The sequence below is a fragment of the Corythoichthys intestinalis genome, chromosome 10 (assembly GCF_030265065.1).
Source record: "Corythoichthys intestinalis isolate RoL2023-P3 chromosome 10, ASM3026506v1, whole genome shotgun sequence".
NCBI classification, from domain to species: domain Eukaryota; kingdom Metazoa; phylum Chordata; class Actinopteri; order Syngnathiformes; family Syngnathidae; genus Corythoichthys; species Corythoichthys intestinalis.
The window spans coordinates 31,973,339-31,993,458 of NC_080404.1; the positions used below are offsets into that span (position 1 = coordinate 31,973,339).

The 20,120-nt window shown below is 38.4% G+C and overlaps 1 protein-coding gene across 3 annotated transcripts in view; it reads right to left on the reverse strand.

The window, feature by feature from the left end:
- adam12b (ADAM metallopeptidase domain 12b) overlaps positions 1-20,120 on the reverse strand; it is a 126,804-nt gene that overhangs the window by 72,490 nt on the left and 34,194 nt on the right. For 2 of the 3 annotated variants that reach the window (XM_057848889.1, XM_057848887.1), the window contains 3 exons: positions 8,724-8,802; positions 6,740-6,816; positions 2,727-2,916 (listed from right to left, as the gene is read on the reverse strand). In XM_057848889.1, the coding sequence (XP_057704872.1) occupies positions 2,727-2,916; positions 6,740-6,816; positions 8,724-8,802 (346 nt within the window). The remainder of the gene's footprint in view (positions 1-2,726; positions 2,917-6,739; positions 6,817-8,723; positions 8,803-20,120) is intronic. The other variant, XM_057848888.1, reaches the window with a different exon arrangement.

Consider the following 20,120-nt stretch of genomic DNA (forward strand, 5'->3'; position numbering starts at 1 on the left):
AACTACTGTTAAAAATATTACTATATATATAGTACTGTATATATATTTTTACTTTGTATATGATATTCTAGTATGATGTAATAATTCAATAGTGATCCCTCGCTACTTTGTGCTTCAAATTTCACGCCCTCAGTCCATCGCGTATTTAGTTTAAAAATAAATAAATAAATAAATAAAAAGTACAGATTAGCTGTCCCGAGCCGATTGCGTAGTCTCACTCTCGTCCCTCCCTTCCTCTCCCTGCTCTTTGTTCCTCAGGCACTGCGGCTTATTAAAGTTAAAGATGTTGGCAGATTTTTGTGTTTGATCTTGCCAGAGTCAAGAACTTCAAAAGCGTCGCATTTGTCAATCATCGTTTAACTTGTTAAACAGTTGCTGTGGCAACTCGTTGTGAGTAAGTGAGAGGATTTGAGTAGAATCACTAGATGAAGCATTTAATAAAGTCAAGCATTTTTCTACAACAGTTCTTTATTCTTGTTTAAAAATAATTCGGTGGGACAGTAACATGTTTAAAACTTATCATAATTATTACATTTGAAGTGCTTAAATACATTTATTAATATATAAACATTTTTTTAAAAGTTATACTTTAAGAAAAAAATGAAAAAAACATGGATATGATATGCATATGAATCTCTTTCCAATGCCAAGTCTGAATAAATACATTGAGCACACATACAAAAAAACACTTTTTGAGGGGGTGGTGGAATGCGTGTTCTGGTCCCCGTTAACCGTGAAAAATGAGGGATCACTGAAAAGCAATGTAACTAATTTAACTTTGAAATAAAAGCCTTTAATTTGACAGTACAAATAAATAGTACATATTTAACATTACATGCTGTAGGATATAAACTAGGGCTGTCAAAATTATCGCGTTAACGGGCGTTAATTAATTTTTTAAATTAATCACGTTAAAATATTTGACGCAATTAACGCACTAGGCCCGCTCAGACAGATTTAAATGTCAGTACAGTGAAAGGCCAACTTGTTAATTGTGTTTTATGGAGTTTTTCCGCCCTCTGTTGGCGCTTGGGTGTGACTTGCATATGTTATGTGGCGTAATGTCGCCCTCTGCTGGCGATTCAGTGCAGCTGATTATTTGGGTTTCAGCGCGCTTTTCTGACGTGATTATATGTCGACGCGAACTCACACTAATAGACAGTGCTATTCAGACCAGCTAACGTCCGCATCCAGTATTCAGTGGCAGTTCTCATAGCCCCATCACACTGTTTGTGTCTAATACATGCATCGCTTGTGAGTTATATTCCTCCTTTGTTTATATTCATGAGCATTAGATAGTTATTGATGATGTGTATTTGAATTTGTTGACATATATGGTGAAATGCAGTTACATTGTTAGATGCTTGTGAGCTAATTGGCTAGTGCTACTGCTCAAATGGACACGTGTGTATACATTTTATGTTATTTTGTGATTTATGCAAGTTATTGACACATTGCCTTGTTATTTTCAGTTTTACAAAAATACAAGAAATGTGCTCCTGTCAAAAAGAGATGACTTCAGTAAAGCCCATGCAACTTTGCCACACCGTTTGATTTCTTTTTGGAACTTATGTTCGCTATCTGTCAATTTGTGTACTCACACACATTGAGGACAGAATAGGGCTACTAGTTTATTTTTTGATTGAAAATTTTACAAATTTTATTAAAACGAAAACATTAAGAGGCGTTTTAATATAACATTTCTATAACTTGTACTAATATTCATCTTTTAAGAACTACAAGTCTTTCTATCCATGGATCACTTTAACAGAATGTTAATAATGTTAATGCCATCTTGTTGATTTATTGTTATAATAAAGAAATACAGTCCTTATGTACCGTATGTTGAATGTATATATCCATCTTGTCTTATCTTTCCATTCCAACAATAATTTACAGAAAAATATGGCATATTTTATAGATGGTTTGAATTGCGATTAATTGCGATTAATTAATTTTTAAGCTGTAATTAACTCGATTAAAAATTTTAATCGTTTGACAGCCCTAATATAAACAAATAAGTAATGGTATATTTTTCTATTTCTCAATACAAATAATGGTTGATAAGTGTCAGTCTTGCTATATTTATAATCATTTCATAAGATATCTGAACAATAATATAATAATTAATGTTTTGAGGGAAGGAAAACAGATTATTAAAATGGACAAAATTATAATAAAGCAATAATAATTTTAAACGGCAGTTTAGTATATACAGTATGATACAAATAATTGTGGAATTATGTATCAAAATGTATTTGGACATATGGACAAATGAAGAAATTTTTTTTCTTGGGTGTGGAGATGTTTCTACTTACTGAAGTGGATGATCAATTGAGTTACACTGTCTGCCTATGGAACGACTAAAATCGGTTTTGTTGCTGCAGCTGACTTCCACCAATCCACCTGGTGTCTAATCACTGATTACTATAAAGTCTGTCTAAAAAGGAGATATCCATCGAAAAGACCTGAGGTTCTAGTGATTATTACTAAAAAGTATCCTGTCAACTTGCACTGTTTGTTTGTAAATACTGGGGCTCGCATGAACATATGGATACTGCACCTGCTCTATGCACACCTTAGGCCAAATGCACTGCATGGCGCCCACAATTTTGGAGTCTGACAAAGCTTCAGGTATCAACACTTTCTGGGAACGTCTCCAGAAGCCAGTTGGTACATCTTTGGTCAAACGAGCATTCGTGCTAACATTTACACCAACTTCTCACCCTTGTGCGGAAGGCCTGCAAGGGGCTCTTTAGGTAGTTTTCCGGGGCAAAGGAAGACATGTTAAACCCGTGACCGCAGTCCCCCGGGGTCAGACGCAGCTCCTCCGCCCGGTAGATGAAGTGGACGTCCGGGCCTTTGCCGGATGCGGGCTCTATGACGAACGACTTGTTTTCAAGTGTGATAAAGCCTCTGCAAAGATAAGGAGTGGAAATAACACTTTACTTAATATTTAAGGGTTCTGTCTTGGGACACTCAATTAGGTTTGGTGTGTTCTACTATTCATATAAAAATGATAGCTGTGAAAGAGCTCATTAAAAACGGCAAGCCCAAGTTTGTGTCCGGCAATTTTATTTATTTAACTTTTACCAAGACTTACAAACAACACTCTTTTTGAAAGTGACATCCCATTTCCACATAGGCTTTGAACGTATGAACACATTTTAAGGATCTTCTAAGTCTCATGCCAATGTGTGTTTAATTAAGTGGGACAGTATTTTCTGCTGACATTGCAAATCTGCAATTTTCCAACTACGGCTCATCATTAATGACACAGAGATGCCAATTAGGGCACAAATAAGCAGAGGGAGCCTCAAATGAGCGATGATGTTCCTTTATAGCTCAACGTAATACAAGTTAATGCTGTATGTCTGGCAGCTGCGTGAATTTCGATGGCAGAGCAAGGACACACTTTGTCTATCATACAACCAGTTTTATGCAAACTAGTTCAAAGTTCAGTTCACAAACTTTTCAATGAATTAGTTCAGTTCAATGTTCATACTTCACTAGAACTACCAAGGGTGGATCAGTTAATACAAATCCCTATTGTATCCGGAGAAGGGACTTCTGACCCTAATCAGCATATCTTTTGTGAGCATTGAGGTCCTCATTAGTCATTCCCATTCACACTCGCAAAACCACAGGGTTGGATTGCTCCAATTAGCATCTTGAGTGTTTGCATGGCAGGGCTGGTTTGGCTTTGTTGGACAGTGGACCACTCAGGCATGCAATCGGGCGGACCACCTGTTTACATATTCCAAAAGCTGCAGTTTGCCTACAGTGCAAGGGTAATAAAAAAACAAACAAAACATATTTTAGGTGGTGACATATGACATTTCGCTGTTTTCCCGGGGCCAGGTGTTGAAGGTTGTTGCCGAAGAAATTTTTCTTTCTACTCCTTCTTTGCGCATGAGAGTGAACCAATTCCTTTGCAAGAGCCACCAAGAAGTAGGAGTGTGCCATCTTAGGCACCCCACGATTCGGTTAAATTACGATTCAGGGTGCTACGAATCGATTTTTGAACAATGATCACGGTATTGACGATGATCGCTATTATCACAATTATCGCGATTATCGATGCATCGTACAGTACTGATTAATAAAGTAGCCAAACAAATTTATGTCCATTATTTATTTAAAATATCTTTATGATTCAACAGAAAAGATGGAAACATGCCCATACAACAAAAAGCTGCCCTTAAGCTGCTTTTTTATTTATTTATTTTTTTACAAGAAAGTGCAAAAACATTAACCATTTTAACTCATTCACTCCCAGCCATTTTTACTGGTGCAACCCCCTTCGCTCCCGGCCGTTTTACTGGATTTTGACTGATTTTGCAAGGCCCACAGAAAATTCTGTTCTATTGCTATATAAACATGGAACCCACCAAAAGAAAGATTAGACTCTCTTCTTTCAGCAGGAAAAAAATGTCGGTTCATATCTTTTTCCATTCTTTAGAAATCAGCATTAGAAAATAGCTTAGTTTGAGCAATTTTCCATTTTCTGATGAAAAAACACAGAAATTGAGCTTTTTGTTAAAAGGATACATTTCAAACATAACTTTGACTTTAACATCCCAAACATCTGAATAATGTTTTCCTTTTACAAAATAACATAAACAAAAGACAAATAGAGCTTTTAATAGCAAAGTAACAATTTATTTACACATATAGTAACCAACTGAGAGATGACGCTGTTGCGGCCGCGACAGCCGGGGTAAACTTTTCCCTCATCGCCGCCTGTCTCATAAACATGGATTTTTTTTGGGAGTCTTTCTTTTGTGGTGACCACTGCCTCGTGGCAGAGTTCGCCTGGGGAACTGGTTTGGCCATGCGCGTTTCGCTGCGGGACACTGGAAGGTGCGGGGGACGCGAGCGGCCGAGTACGGCGGCACGGGCTCTGCTCGGCGAGCAGCACGGACTCGACGGCATCGTCCGCTGCACTGGTGGTCACGGTTGTTCTGCTCGGTCGTTCAGCGCCTGGCATGCCGAGCATCCTCCCGGTTGTCCTGCTCGGTCGTCTGCCGCCTGGCTTCCTGGACGTCCATTCGGTCGTCTTCCGCCAGCACCGGGTCCCGTTGAGTCGGGTTGCTGGTCTTACCAAATGCGTTACTGCCCTCCAGTGGCCAGTTTTATTGCTTTAAAATGGATTTTCAGCTTTGTGCTTCGGAGCTAAATTGAATCAGAACCCAGAGATGTCTCTTGTGAAAAAAATGTAAAAGACGTATAAATACGTCTTTGGGACACTGAAACAATTAAAAATAGAACGTATTTATATGTTTTTGGGAGCAAATGAGTTAAAGGGAGACCTTATTTCTCTCATCAATACAATTAAATTTACATTGGTGGAATGAATTCCGCATTCTCTGGACACAAAAAAGTATTTTTAGAAATAAGACTTCTTATAACCAATGTACTTTGTTTTCACAGTGTCACAGGTGGAAATCACAGCTGCTCAAGACACCGCCACACACACACACTCATTACAGCGCGTGCACTTTCTTCTCTCCCTCCCTCTCCTGCAACAACAGATTTCTGTACTATTTCGCATGTTTGTAGTGTTACCGCTGTATTTAATCATTGTTTTACATGTTCTGCATATGAAATACACGTTAGCGAATTAGCTAATTAGCTTAGCGCTCGGCGCTAACTATTAACATATCAAAAACAACAACAATAAAGGCTAAACAGTACAAGAGGGTTCGTGTACTCACCTTTTATAGACGCACACAGGTCTTAGCAACACACTCAGGACATTTTTCAATTGAAATGCCTTAAAACTACTGCTGGACAGTAGGAAAGAGTAGAAAGGAGCAACGAACTATCTCTCTTCCCCTCTCACCCCTCTCGGGTCGCGCTTCTGTACCTGCCTGTCTCATACACAAATTTATTTTCCAGTCTTTCAAAAAGGAGTAAACCTCTCTCCAAGTAACTGGGAGCATCCATCATAACGTTGTGTGTGCATCCGTTAACGGTGTCCGGGCGGCAGAAGTGTCTTGAAATTCGTTCGGCAACAAGCGGCTGTCATAGTTACGAGTGAAAATCATCGTTTTTGAACCTTTATGAATTGTAATCGAATCATCACGTGTCGAATCACGATGCATATAATAATCGATTTTTTTGGAAATCCTCTACCAAGAAGTCCACCCGTCTATCTTGCCTTCCTGTGCATGCCTGGTACAACACATATGCATTCAGTGCTGCCATGTCAATCATATTGTAGAACACGGCGACTGGCCATCTCCGTGTTCCCCCGTGGTTGACAAAGCAAAGGGAGCCCTGGGATTGCAAGAATTCAAGATGCTAAATGCAGCTATCCAGAGTGAAATCCCCCTTCACACCTAGGCAGCAACTCCACAGGAGTGTGTGGGGGGGTATCTGCTGGATTGCTTGTTTGAGTGGTCTATTGTTTGACAAAGCCAAGTAGTCAGTTTGGTATCGGGGTCATTTGACGCCATTCTGATCTTTCTTTATAGCCAAAAAAAAAAAAAAAAAAACCCCGGGACTTTCAGTGTTAAGGTCATCTGATTCCAAATGAACACGTTCATAGTTCTTTCCCCCTAGAATATATTTGTTCACAAACACATTCATGAAGCCAAAATACACTATGTTTGGTTCACGTTTGCTCAAAATGTGAACTAGTTCCTGAATTTCCATCATTGAAGCCGTTTAAGTACAACTATGCACACAACACAAAGGTAAATCTTTATGCAAAAGTCTTGATTGCATTTCTTACCGAAGGCCCGAACAAGTGCTGAGGGTGACGTCAGAGTTGGGATGCGCCAGCACCTCCCCGTGATAATAGCAGTTCTTCTTAAAGAAAAAATATGTACACATACACAATGTTATCAGTACAGTTGCCATAGAAACATACAGTGCTGCCTTGACTTATCCTCACAAAGCTTACAACTCAATTGACTTTTTTATCAAACTGAAATAAACAAAATAAGTAGGCTTTCTAAACTGTAATTACTGCATAACACTGGAGTCGACCAATTGGTTTAAAGTCGAGCTGATTAGTGAGGGTGCTGCATATCATCATTGCATTTCACAGCTGGTGGAGTAGCAGCTAGGGGTACCTTTCAAGACACAGATGCTGATGCAATTGTGTTTAATTACACTCCATGTAAAAATAGAAGTCTGTGCTTAGAGCTACGAGTGACCTACATTACATCATCTTTGGCAAATAAAAATAAAACATTTAAACTAAAAACTGTTTACAGTGCATTCATGTTTTATCACTTACATTTCCTAAGAAATATGGAATGAAGACTTTCAAATGCTTCTAAAATCTTTCAGAACAAACACAGGAAAAAATTAATTGAGGGCTCAATTACATGACGTATTAATGCCGAAAAAAGTACTTAGTTACAGTAACGATAGTAAATATGATTTATAAAGATTGATCTGTTATGACTACATCCAACAAAAGATTTGTCTGTTCAACAAACGCTACCTTTTCCTGTACTCCATTATGGCGGAACAGGGCGGAACGCGATTGTCGGCACGGAAGGTGCACATACTCTATCTGAGTATTCATGTGTATTTCATAATGAAACTTTGGTTGTTTCATTCCACCAGTCAGAGAAAGTTGAGAAAATGTGTCAGAAAATATTCATTTACACTATTTAAATTTGATGATGTTGTAGAGCAGATTCTCTGAAAATACAACATACTGTACAGGGTGTTTTGTAAAATTTGAAATGATTTATCAATCTGTTAAGAAAGCAAATTACCGTTCTAATTTATCCCAATTTTGACAACATGTTTTTATACAAGGCAAAATGAGATGTTCAATGTTTTTATCTTTACAGATATAAAGAGTCTGAAACATATTGATCATTTTTTTAAATCAACTATACAATCCTCATAATCATATCTTCAAATTTGAAGGAATAAATCTAATATCGTTCAACATTAAGCCCGTTTCTAACTCTGGGATGTTCCTTACAAAAAATTCCATCTTAACAAACTGTCATTTTAGGGGAAATCTTTTCAGATTTCTAATTAACTCACTGACTGCCAATGATAGACGATGCTCTAAAAATTAACTGTTTTTATTTAGTAACTACACAATTAACACAAAACTGAAATTACAGAAAAATCAACAACCTTCCAACTGTTCTAATGGCTTTAACTTTTATTCATATATAAACTCATTGGCTGCAATTGACGACGATATACTAGCAATCAAACGATTGCTGCCAGCCCTCCCAATCCAAATGGACTGGACGTCTATTTCAATCAACGGCACTGAAACCAGATCATTTAATGCCAGCCAGCCCCTATAAAATGAATATTATGTCTATCTCTGTCAATGGCAGTTAAGTCTGGAACAACTTATTATTTTCCTATATGACAAAAAACTATTTGGTCATTGTTGTTAGGCAGATATTTGCAGGGATTAAATAAAACCTGTTAGAATATAGCAGCATTCTTGGCAGAGGTCATGAAACAAGCAGCTAGGAATAGGTCAGCTGTTAATAGGGGATTCCATAGTAAAACCCTGATGGCAACATTGGCTGGAAATCGTTCAGAACGAAGGAAAAACAGAGCTTATCAACAAGTAGGGCACTGGATAAATGTGTGTTCCACTACAGCCGCACGCTCCCACACACATCCACACCGGGTCACGTTATAATCATGAAAACATTCTCGGACAAACAACCTCCATTAAAATATATGATTGGGACATGGTTCAAGTGTTACATGTGTCGTACCGTGGAGTTGTGTGCACCAGTGACGACACGTCCATCCTTCTGGTAGTGAGTCTCTGTGTAACGGTTGGCGAAAAGACCCCTGTGAAAAGAACAGGATGGAATTAGGAATGTGGCAAACATTCTTAGATGTTCTCAAGGAAGTTCAGTGAGGAATTAAGGGATTCTTTTATGTGACTGTCTTCCATGATTAGAACAGCAGCAATCTCTGTAGAGGCAATTATTTAGTGTGTGTGTTTGACTCCACAAGGAGCCCCACCCTGCGTTGGCCAGCTTGTGCAGCTGTATCACGTGCATGTCAGGCGGGATGATCTCAGCGTGTGTGCGCGCATGATGTAGGACGAAAATATATTGATTTCCCAAGGCGAGTTACACTATAAAAAGTCATTTGTCCAAAATTGCCATGTCAAAGCATTGGGAGGGAAAAGGGGACTGCAAAGTGTAAAAATGTGACGTTTGTAGAGCAATCATGTGAGATGTGGAAAGGGGGGGATTTCCACTGTGTTTGTCCGAAATGACAGCTTGAGGGAATGAGGCCCATCATGCTGTCACCGATACAGCAGCCAAAAGCGTATTTCATCCAAAATTGTTTCTTTTCCAGAACATTTGACTGCAGTGAAATTTGAACATTCGTCGCGTGCATATTAAACACGATGCCACTTTTCTAAACAGGGATTGGCATTAAACCAACCTCAAAGATTTTTGTCCCAGGAATATTACTAGTCCTTCTCAAAAAATTAGCATATTGTGATAAAGTTAATTATTTTCTGTAATGTACTGATAAACATTAGACTTTCATATATTTTAGATTCATTACACACAACTGAAGTTGTTCAAGCCTTTTATTGTTTTAATATTGATGATTTTGGCAAAAAAGTCAAGAAAAAACAAAAATACCTCTCAAAAAATTAGCATATCATGAAAAGGTACTTTAAAGAAGCTACTAACCTAATCATCTGAATCAACCAATTAACTCAAAACCCCTGCGAAAGATCACTGAGGCTTTTAGAAACTCCCAGCCTGGTTCAATACTCAAAACCACAATCATGGGCAAGACTGCCGACCTGACTGCTGTCCAGAAAGCCATCATTGACACCCTCAAGCAAGAGGCATAGACACAGAAAGAAATTTCTGAGCGAATTGGCTGTTCCCAGAGTGCTGTATCAAGGCACCTCAGTGGGAAGTCTGGGGGAAGGAAAAAGTGTGGCAGGAAACGCTGCACAATTAGAAGAGGTGCCCGCACATGAGAAAGATTGTGGAGAAGGCCCAATTCCAGACCTCGGGGGACCTGCAGAAACAGTGGACTGAGTCTGGAGTAGAATGTCATTCGGAAATCAAAGTGCCAGTGTTTGGAGGAAGACTGGGGAGAATTAAATGCCAAAATGCCTGAAATCCAGTGCAAGTACCCACAGTCAGTGATGGGCTGGGGTGCCATGTCAGCTGCTGGTGTTGGTCTACTGTGTTTTATCAAGGGCAGGGTCAATGCAGCTAGCTATCGGGAGATTTTGGAGCATTTCGTGCTTCCATCTGCTGAAAAGCTTTATGGAGATGAAGATTTCATTTTTCAGCACAACCTGGCACCTGCTCACAGTGCCAAAACCACTGCTATATGTTTTACTGACCATGGCATTACTGTGCTCAATTGGCCTGCCAACTCTCCTAACCTGAACCCCATAGAGAATCTGTGGCATATTGTGAAGAGGAAGTTGAGAGACACCAGACCCAACACTGTGGATGAGCTCAAGGCCTCTATCGAAGCATCCTGGGCCTCCATTACACCTCAGCAGTGCCACAGGCTGATTGCTTCCATGCAACGCCGCATTGAAGCAGTCATTTCTGCAAAAGGATTCCCAACCAAGTATTGAGTGCATAGCTGATATAATTCATTGAAGGTAGACTTTTTTTGTATTAAAAAACACTTTTTTGTATTGGTCGGATGAAATATGCTGATTTTTTGAGATAGGGATTTTTAGGGATTTTTTGGCTTTTATTGACTTTTTTGCCAAAATCATCAATATTAAAACAATAAAAGGCTTGAACTACTTCGGTTGTGTGTAATGAATCTAAAATATATGAAAGCATAATGTTTATCAGTACATTACAGAAAACAATGAACTTTCTCACAATATGCTATTTTTTTAGAAGGACTAGTTTATATACATAGAACATACTATTATCCCATTTTTTGTCACTCTTTTAACTAAGTGGTTACCATGGACAGCGAGATATGTCCAATGTTCATTGCATCTCCTCCCAAGCAGCAAATGAGTTTAGAGGAGAAGTAAAAGTAAAAACTGCTCCCAATGTGACTCTTTTCCCATCTGGCTGAATTTAGCCCTTTTTGAGTTGGTGGTCCGACTTCATGTAAATGAGCCCCGCACAGCCCACGACCTGCCAGTGCCGGGCTAACATCAGAAATGCAAGGATGCGTGTGGCGCTCCAGAACGGATTAACTGCACGTGAGTGGTAATTCCGAGCAAATGCTACCGTGCTGCATGTTGGCGACATGTTTGGGAAAGCCAGCTTAGATCCAAGTGGCATGACCGTAGATGGTGTATTAAAGCTGTGGCTTTTGATCTTTCTGGAAGCTGCCTGTAATCAACTACTTGGCAAAAACACTCCAGTTGATGTTTATCTGACCACTGTTTTTGAAGGGGCAGTACGGTGTACTAGTGAACTCCAGAACAGACGAGCAGATGAGCTAGCATAAAATTTTTACCAGATGTCACTAGTCACAGTGCATTTGCATACCAAGAATATTAAACGTCTACCCAAAATGCTAACCATACTTCTGCAAAGAGGTCTGTTGTTCAGGAAAATAATGAACACCAAACAACAACTGATTACCAAGCAATGTAGTCTGGTTTATGAGAACTACCAAAAATGTTATGTGCACGCAAGAGTCAGTAACCATGTGGGGATACTTAAAAGTCAATTGTGGTATAAATTTGAATGTGAATTAAACGCTAGTCAAACTAGCTAGACTCACATCTGTTGTATATCTTTTTCTTTATCTGAAAATGTTTACTCAAAACATCATATCTAAAATGTATTTACCCACCCAAATCAGATTTGGTAGACTCCAGAACACTTGCAACCCGAATGTGGACAAGCATGATACAAAATTGATTTAGCCCATAGATCAAATTGGTCTCAATTCCTCCATTTAATTTTCATCTTAAATAACCGTTGTAACTTGTGCACCACCCTGCTTATTGACGACCTGGACTTTACTTTTGCAATCACTTTTGTCTTTGCAACGCGTGGTGCTCCTGTAATTGTCCGACCCGGTACTCATCGATTCTGCGCGAGCATTGTGAATCTCCAGACACGACGGTCTAATTAAGGATGCACTAATGGTCACGCAGGGTTAATTGTGATGAATGAGCTGCTCTTAATAGCGATGGCAACAAACACTGTTATTTTACTTCAAAATGATCTCCTGCTCATCCGCAAACTCACAAACTATCGATCAAAATAAAGTCAAGCGCCTCATAAAACCATATTCCAGATGATTTATGTCTATACAAATGTCATTAGTCCAGGGAAAATGGCTATTTGAAGTAAAAGGTAGCACTATAACTCCCAATTATGAGGCCATTTCACTTGTCAGGAGCCTGCAAAATGTGCAATAACAATAATGATGACGTGAAGAAAAAGAAATAAAATGTGTAATGTATAATGAGTAGTGTAAAGGGCAGTAGTTAGGAATTTGGGTTAATATCTAGGATTTAATTTGGCAATAAACTTATACACTTCCATTGACCGTGATAGACGTCCAATCGGTTTTGAGCTGGGAGGGTTGAAAACGATCAGTTGCTGCCAGCCTCATATTTTAGAAAAAAAAAGTCAATCATTTATATAGTAAAATATAAAAAGACTAAAATGCAGATCTATATATTCTTAATAAAAAAGATAAAATTAAAACAAATTGTAATAACAGAAAAAGAAAAACATGCATTTAAATAAGTGTGGCCCATGAGTATTTTGCTCTGGGAATTTTATTGATCCGTTGTCATTTTCATTGATCCATCCTCACTCTTTTGCCGGCATTGACGGCAATAGATCCCCAATGCATTTTAAAGAGCTTATTACAGCAAAAAGCATGTTTATTTCATATTTCACGCGGTATTTTATGCTCCTGAATGAAATGGACCGCTTGGATGGAAGCGATCGCTATATCTATTCATTTTTCTAAATCCCGCGTATCTGTTCTATGTGTTGGATTTTATCAAGTAAATATGCGACTTATACTCCGGTGCGACTTATATATGTTTTTTTCCCTCTTCATTGCGCATTTTTGGGCTGGTGCGACTTATACTCAGGTACGACTTATAGTCCGAAAAATACGGTACAAAGAATATCCTGTAAAAATATTGGAGAGAAAAAAAACAATGATGACATTTTACAGTATGCTCTAGTCATCAGCCTTGTGTTTGTTGTCGTTGTTTGTTGTTCTAAACCTTCCTCCTCCTCCAAATACGACTCAAGCATATATGGCTGTATGACACAGGCTTCCTCTGTATTGACAACATCACTTGAAAGATCCTCACTTGAAACAGACACTTCCTCCTTCATTTGGCTGAATTCGGAAATCACTACTCAGCCCACGTCGTCACCCAGATGGAGGGGCCAGAGTGCTATAATGACAGGCGGGGCTAAACGGCAGATTAAAAGACTCATTTCTTGTCATCTGCGCTTTGACAAATTGTTGTATATAGTCGAATCGTCTCAAAATATGATTTTCTTTCCAATAATAATGCTATTTAAGATTTTTTTATGGTGTCACATGCACTTTAACTGCGAGAGGCTGGAAGTGATCAAATGATAACTAACCACAAAAACACATACTCTATGACACAGGCTGACAGCAGTTGTCCACTGTGGTGACCACAGCACCTGAAAGGGTTAATGATGGTATGATTTTTATTCAAGAATAAAAAAATAGTAAAATAGTAGTGGTTGCGCTTATCAATGTCTCTAAAAGTATCATGTCAATGTCACCTTACCGGCTTTGCAAACACAGCAGTATATTGTGGTTGTACCGCTAAATCCTGACCTTTCAACTTCCTAGCCATACAATCTCACACTTACATGTTATTTTCCCCATTTCTTGCCCATTATAGCTTAGCAGTCAGAGTGTAAGCCCAACAACACACTCTGCAAATGCCTACCAGAGATAAATGGACAATCACATTGACAAGGGTGCAGCAGAAACTCATTACAGAGCGCCATATAAAAATGGTTCTTGCTTTGTCAGTCATGTGAACATTTAGCTTATATATGCTGTATTTGGAATGACACGATGATTCATAAAAAGTCATTTGACAGTATAAAACAATGTTTTTCCTCCCTACTTGGAAGTACATTTCAGTGTTTGTACTTTCAATTAACGAACAACTTTTTAATTAAACATGCAGCTATGCTATTATGCTAACCACATGCATCTGTACTTTTAAGTCCTGAGTGTTAGTACTTTTGCCACCTCCTCAAACAGTTCAGTGTTCAGATCTCTACCTCATTTACATATTGTACATGTGACTGGGTGTAATAATTCACCAGCGAGCAAACCCCCTCGAGCGTGAAACCTTTGGCAAGAAGCGTGCCTGCTCGTGCGTGCTTCCTTTGAAGACGAACAGCTAACTGTGGTGATTTTCTCCTAATCGCACCCCACTACCGTCACAACCCAAAGCCTTTCTATACTGTACTTTACTGTACTTGCTGGAGGCCCAACTTGGAAGAAGACCACTATTCCGACTGCTGCTGGTAATACTGAACACAAAGAGAGAGAGGTGGGTTCGACGACGCTAATTCTATTTCAACATGTGCCCATGTTCCAAATTGATTTACATAGAGCTCAGTGTCTCCTCACTTGCGACTGGCGTACAAAGACTCTTATGAAAAGAGCAAAATCCTCAGGACTGCAGCGCATGACTTTTCATTTTCTCATCTCAGGCCAAAAATGTGATGTTATTTTGTTCAAATTTACTTTGACGGTTATTAGAACACTGACAAATTTTGTGTACAAAAACTCTCAGCCTCATTTAGGGCATTGAGCAAATGGGCCATTACCAAATTTCTACATATCCACTTTATCGACCATGGCACTATTTGACATTACTACTAGCAGAGTTATAAAACAGATCAATGCAATATAGTGTGCCAAAATGTGCCATCATAACATTGAAGAAAACATATTTACTGACGGGATTAGGCTTTTTACATAACGACTGACACGAGCTCTTTAACTCATTCACTGCCATTGACGGTGATAGATGACCAATCTATTTACAGTGGAAGAGGCTCGCGGCGAATAATTGCTGCCAACCCTCCCGTTTTATGTCGAATGGACGCAGAGCGCCGTCAATGTTACCAAAATCATTGTTCTCTCAGCCTACTAGAAATGTTTCTTTTTGGCATTCAGGGTGCAAACCTTTTCAGCACGTTCACCCAAGGGTGAGGGACATCTTCACATGAGGAAAATGAAAGGCCAAGCAAAGAAAAAGAAATCCTTTGGCACTATAAAACTGAGCTGAACAATGACTCATCGTCTGGTGACAATATCGTTTTAAGGTGAGCTTTGTATCTCCCTGCTTTAAACATACCAAAAAAAAACCCCCCAAAAAAAAACCAACACTCAAGGGGATTTTAGAGAGGGAATACTAAAAAGATTGTAGAGTGTTAACCCCACTAATACTGGAAGTAAATGTAAAAAGATGAATTATACGTTGCTTTGGAAAACACATGAAAAAAAAAAAAAAAGTTATAAGCAACACGAGAGTGACCGTAAAAAAAAAGAGGACGCTTGTAGTGAGAGTAGTGGTAGGTTTTATGTTTGTTCGTGTAGGAAATATCAAACAACCGCAAATGAAAGAAGTGCATTACCTTTACTGACACACTTGTGACAATCCAAGATATTGATCCAATCATTTTCTAAAAGACTCATGCTCATTATGCTTGCGGGGTCTTTTACCATCATGCTGCTGTTATTATTAAACCTAATTTATTTTTTATGATGATCAGACAGCTCTCCTATCCTTTCATTTCTACTTTTACAACCTGAACTGACACACTCGCACGAGTACGCCTGCAAGTGCAAACAACAGGATTAAAGACAGTGTTTTATGTATCCCATAAAAGTCCACTTCAGTTTGGATGCTGGCTAATTCCTGTGAAGTCGTGGACTTGACAAAGCCTGTTTACAACAGAGGTAATATGAAGCCAAGCTGGACAAAAAGAACCATTACTTGGACACCCGCTTGTGTTAAAAAGGGATACAAGAATAAACATATTTTCACAAAATTGCAGAAAAAGCATGATGTCATTTTCCCAAGATGCACTTAAAAGGGAAGACATTTTAGAAGGTGCACACCTAAATGAAGCTTAATTTGTACTTGAATCCAGATCATCTATCCTCGTTCACGTGTAGTTTATCTTTAACCTGTCGCACTCAGGTTTTTATCTCGTATTACAGTTTCATGGCTGCACACATGTTTATAATGTTCACATTTTTTTCTGACTGCAGGAATAATTGTATAAAAGCTGAAGAACATACTGTACAAGTTATTCTGCATTTCAACTGGAAAAACAAAAAACAATTTTGGAAAGTATTTTCACAATCCCTAAATTGTGACTCTTCCGAAAATTAATATTTAAATAGTCACTCATTCATTTCTGTGCCGCTTATGTCACAATTGTGAGAGATCTGACACACCCAGCGCATAACTTTTTCAGCTTACTGCCTTTTGAAAAGACGTACAGGAGCCTCCGGTCCAGAACCACCAGAGTGACAAACAGCATCATCCACCAGACCGTCAGGATGTTGAACTCTCTTGCCTCCCATCACTGATTCCGCACATACACACACATCCACGCACAGAGCACTTTAATATCCTATCTCATAAGAACTGCTTAGGCTTTGCAATACACAACAATAAACTGTCTCAATTGTTGTTTGTCACTACAACACTTTATTAGTATTGTTATTATTATGATTAGTCCTATTTGTCAATTTTTAACAGTCATATTTGTGTTCCAATGTAAAGTATGTATGTCTTACTAAATGTTAGTCCTGTGTCTGTGTCCTTGATAGGGATAGAGAGAAATGTAATTGCTTTTTCCTTGTATGACGTGCATATGAAGAAAATGACAAGCTGACTTTGACTAGGACAAAAAGGCTATATAAAGTCTACACACCCATTTGATGCCAGGTTTTAGTGGTATAAAGAACAATAAAGAATTACGACAATACATAATTTTATAGATTTTTTTTTTTTTTTTTAACAAGTAATGTGACCTGCAACCTTTACAAATCGAGGTTTTAAAAACTCAGTAATTAAATAATGTTTTTTCACAACTTATAATTGGGGATGTGACTGTGTCCACAATTACCCAGTCACATTCAAACACATAGGATTTAAATACAGATGACAATTTTTTTTTTACTTTTAGCTTTACTGGCCGGACATTTTTGTGGCCACGTATTGCGATACAAAACATTATTCTTCGGAATACGTTACGAGAAGGTTACAAATAGGCATGTGCCGGAATTCTATTCTGATGGTATGGGAACTTTAAGCTATAATATCACCGTTTCACGGTATTGCAATTACAGCTCTAAAATTTGTTACTTTGAAATAAATATCTGGGTTAAAAATAAATACCGTATTTTTCGGACTATAAGTCGCACCTGAGTACAAGTTGCACCAGCCATAAAATGCCCAAAGAAGAGGGAAAAAAAACCATATATAAGTTGCACAGAAGTATAAGTCACATTTTTGGGGGAAATTGACTTGATAAATCCAACACATAGAACAAATATGTCCTCTTGAAAGGCAATTTAAAATAAAAATACAACAGAGAACAACATGCTGAATAAGTGTACAATATGATGATGTTACATGATAAATGAACAACGAAATGCGAACGTGGCCGGTATGTTAATGTAACAGATATTAAGAGTTATTCAGATACATATAGCATTAGGAACATGTTAACAAGTTCACCAAACCATCAGTGTCACTCCAAAATACCAAACTAACATGTGAAATGATATAATAATGTGTTAATAATTTCACACATAAGTTGCTCCAGAGTATAAGTCGCACCCCGCCAAACTATGAAAAAAAAAACTGCGACTTATAGTCCATAAAATGCGTTAAATAAATAAATAAATTTAAAAAATAGAAATTTAAAAAAAACTTTCCCATTGAACAGGATTTTCATTTTTTACAACATATTAGCAAATTGGAACATAAGTATAGTGTTGGGCTAAAATAAATTTTAAAAATTAAAACAACTAAAATATTCTAAAAAAAATTTTTTTTAAATAAATGCAGTCCTTTAGGTGAGCCTAAAACCATAGCTGAAAATTACTACCATCAGAATAAAAGTAATTGAATTACTTACCATAAAAAGCATGTGTGTATGACTTGTATCATGTTTACATTATATACACACACACACACTCTCTTTCTCAACACAGACAGTTGCCAGAGAGAGGAAAAAAAACACCACGTTTTACCACTGCTAGACACACTAAACACGCTGGAATTAACTTTCGTAGCTATTGGGAAACGTTCCTGACAGTGTTTACTAACCTTAAATTTTGTATAAATGCGAAATCATATTGGAGGTACTGCATCCTCAGCAGTCACCCTCCGCAAATATGTTTTACATGCTGGCTGGCCCCTCCTCCTCTAACTTTTCTGTTGCCGAAGTATTTCCATACCCGATTTCGTTTTCTTCGATGGGAGAAAAAAACAAGTCAGGAGTTTTACCTTCTTTCAGCCATCGTGTAGCATAGCTACAGAGTGACACTGAGCAACAACCGGATGGAGAGGGTTGAGCATTGCAGCTGCAAGCGAGGGATTTCTCTCTGCATTTTTGGGACATGAAAAATAGCTAATACCTTAGGGAAGGTATGACAGAAAATTATTTGCGGTTTATAGATCATGGCGTTTTCATACCACGGTATACCTTGAAACGGGTAATTGGCACATGTCCAGTTACAAAATTCGCTAACTACAGACAGTGATGACATTTTCAAGCATTACAAGAGGGTTTGCACACTAGAGATGTCCCGATCCGATATTTGGATTGGATCGGACGCCGATATGGGCAAAAAAAATGCGCATCGGTATCGGATCGGAACACAGGAAAAATTCCGATCCAGACTTCCGATCCAGTTTTTTTTTTAAAAATCCGGTCCGGGTTTTCCAGCGCAGCGATTTACATAATCCATTCCAGTTTTTGCTTCAGTTTCCCTAAAATCCGGTCCGCATTTTACGGCACACCTTCAACACACTACATTTACATTACCGTCTCCCAATTTACCGAGAGACTTTATCGGTAAAAATGTCAGCTGTGTGGGATCATTTCACCTTAAAGGACGACAAAGACGAAGAGGCAGAGAGCAACATATGCCACAATAAAGTCTAGCGTAGTGGTAAAGCTATAAGAAGTTTTAATACTACCAACCTATTCAAGCATTTAGCGAAATACCACCACAAACAATATGAGGAGTATGTTAAGAAAACCGAAGACAAAAAGAAAGGTCCTACGCAACTAACACTGGACGAAACTTTTGCTATGCGTGACAAACTGGCACTCGACAGTCCCAAAGCCCAGGGAATAACGAGAGTCATTGCCGAAGAATTCATTCTGGATGACGAATCATTATCTCACGTGAGTAAAGACGCACCATCCAACACGCGATTCGGCCGTGGAAGATTCGAGAACGATTCATAAACATCCAAATTCCGATTATTGAAATATGTCAAGTAAAGCTGAACTAATACACAGCGCGGTCTTCGGGACGCAATGAGAAACTGACTGCATTGTGTCCCGAAAGTAAACATAACTTGTCTTAGACCCGGGTAATGCCAATGCTCAACTCACGGCTTTAGCTCAACTCATGCCGCTGGATAAAAAACACAAGAATACCTGACTGCTGCTGAAGGCCGCTACAAACTACGTCAACGTCGTTTTACAGGAGATAATAGATATCATATGTATATAGAACCAGATGCTACACGACAGACTCGACTGCGTTAGCAACATTGAAGTATTGAAAACTGGATGCGTTAGTAAACAGCCGCCATCTTAAAGCAGAAGACTTCCCGAGTAGGCTGTTGTGAACCTTCCAAGCGAACCTAATTAACTTTTTATCTAAAATACTCCTAAATCGGCAAAATCTTGACTTGAATCCATCTTCAAAACAGTTTTAAAACTTTCACATGTCGAAAGTAGACAGAAGGGAAATTATGGAATAACGGGAGCAATTTAATAACTTTTTAACAACAGTTGATTCGCAAAATTAAATGAATTGAATGTAGTTAAAAGCTGCTGATACAGAATGGGGACTTGAGTATTTTATTTACTGTTTTAAAATGTTAACTT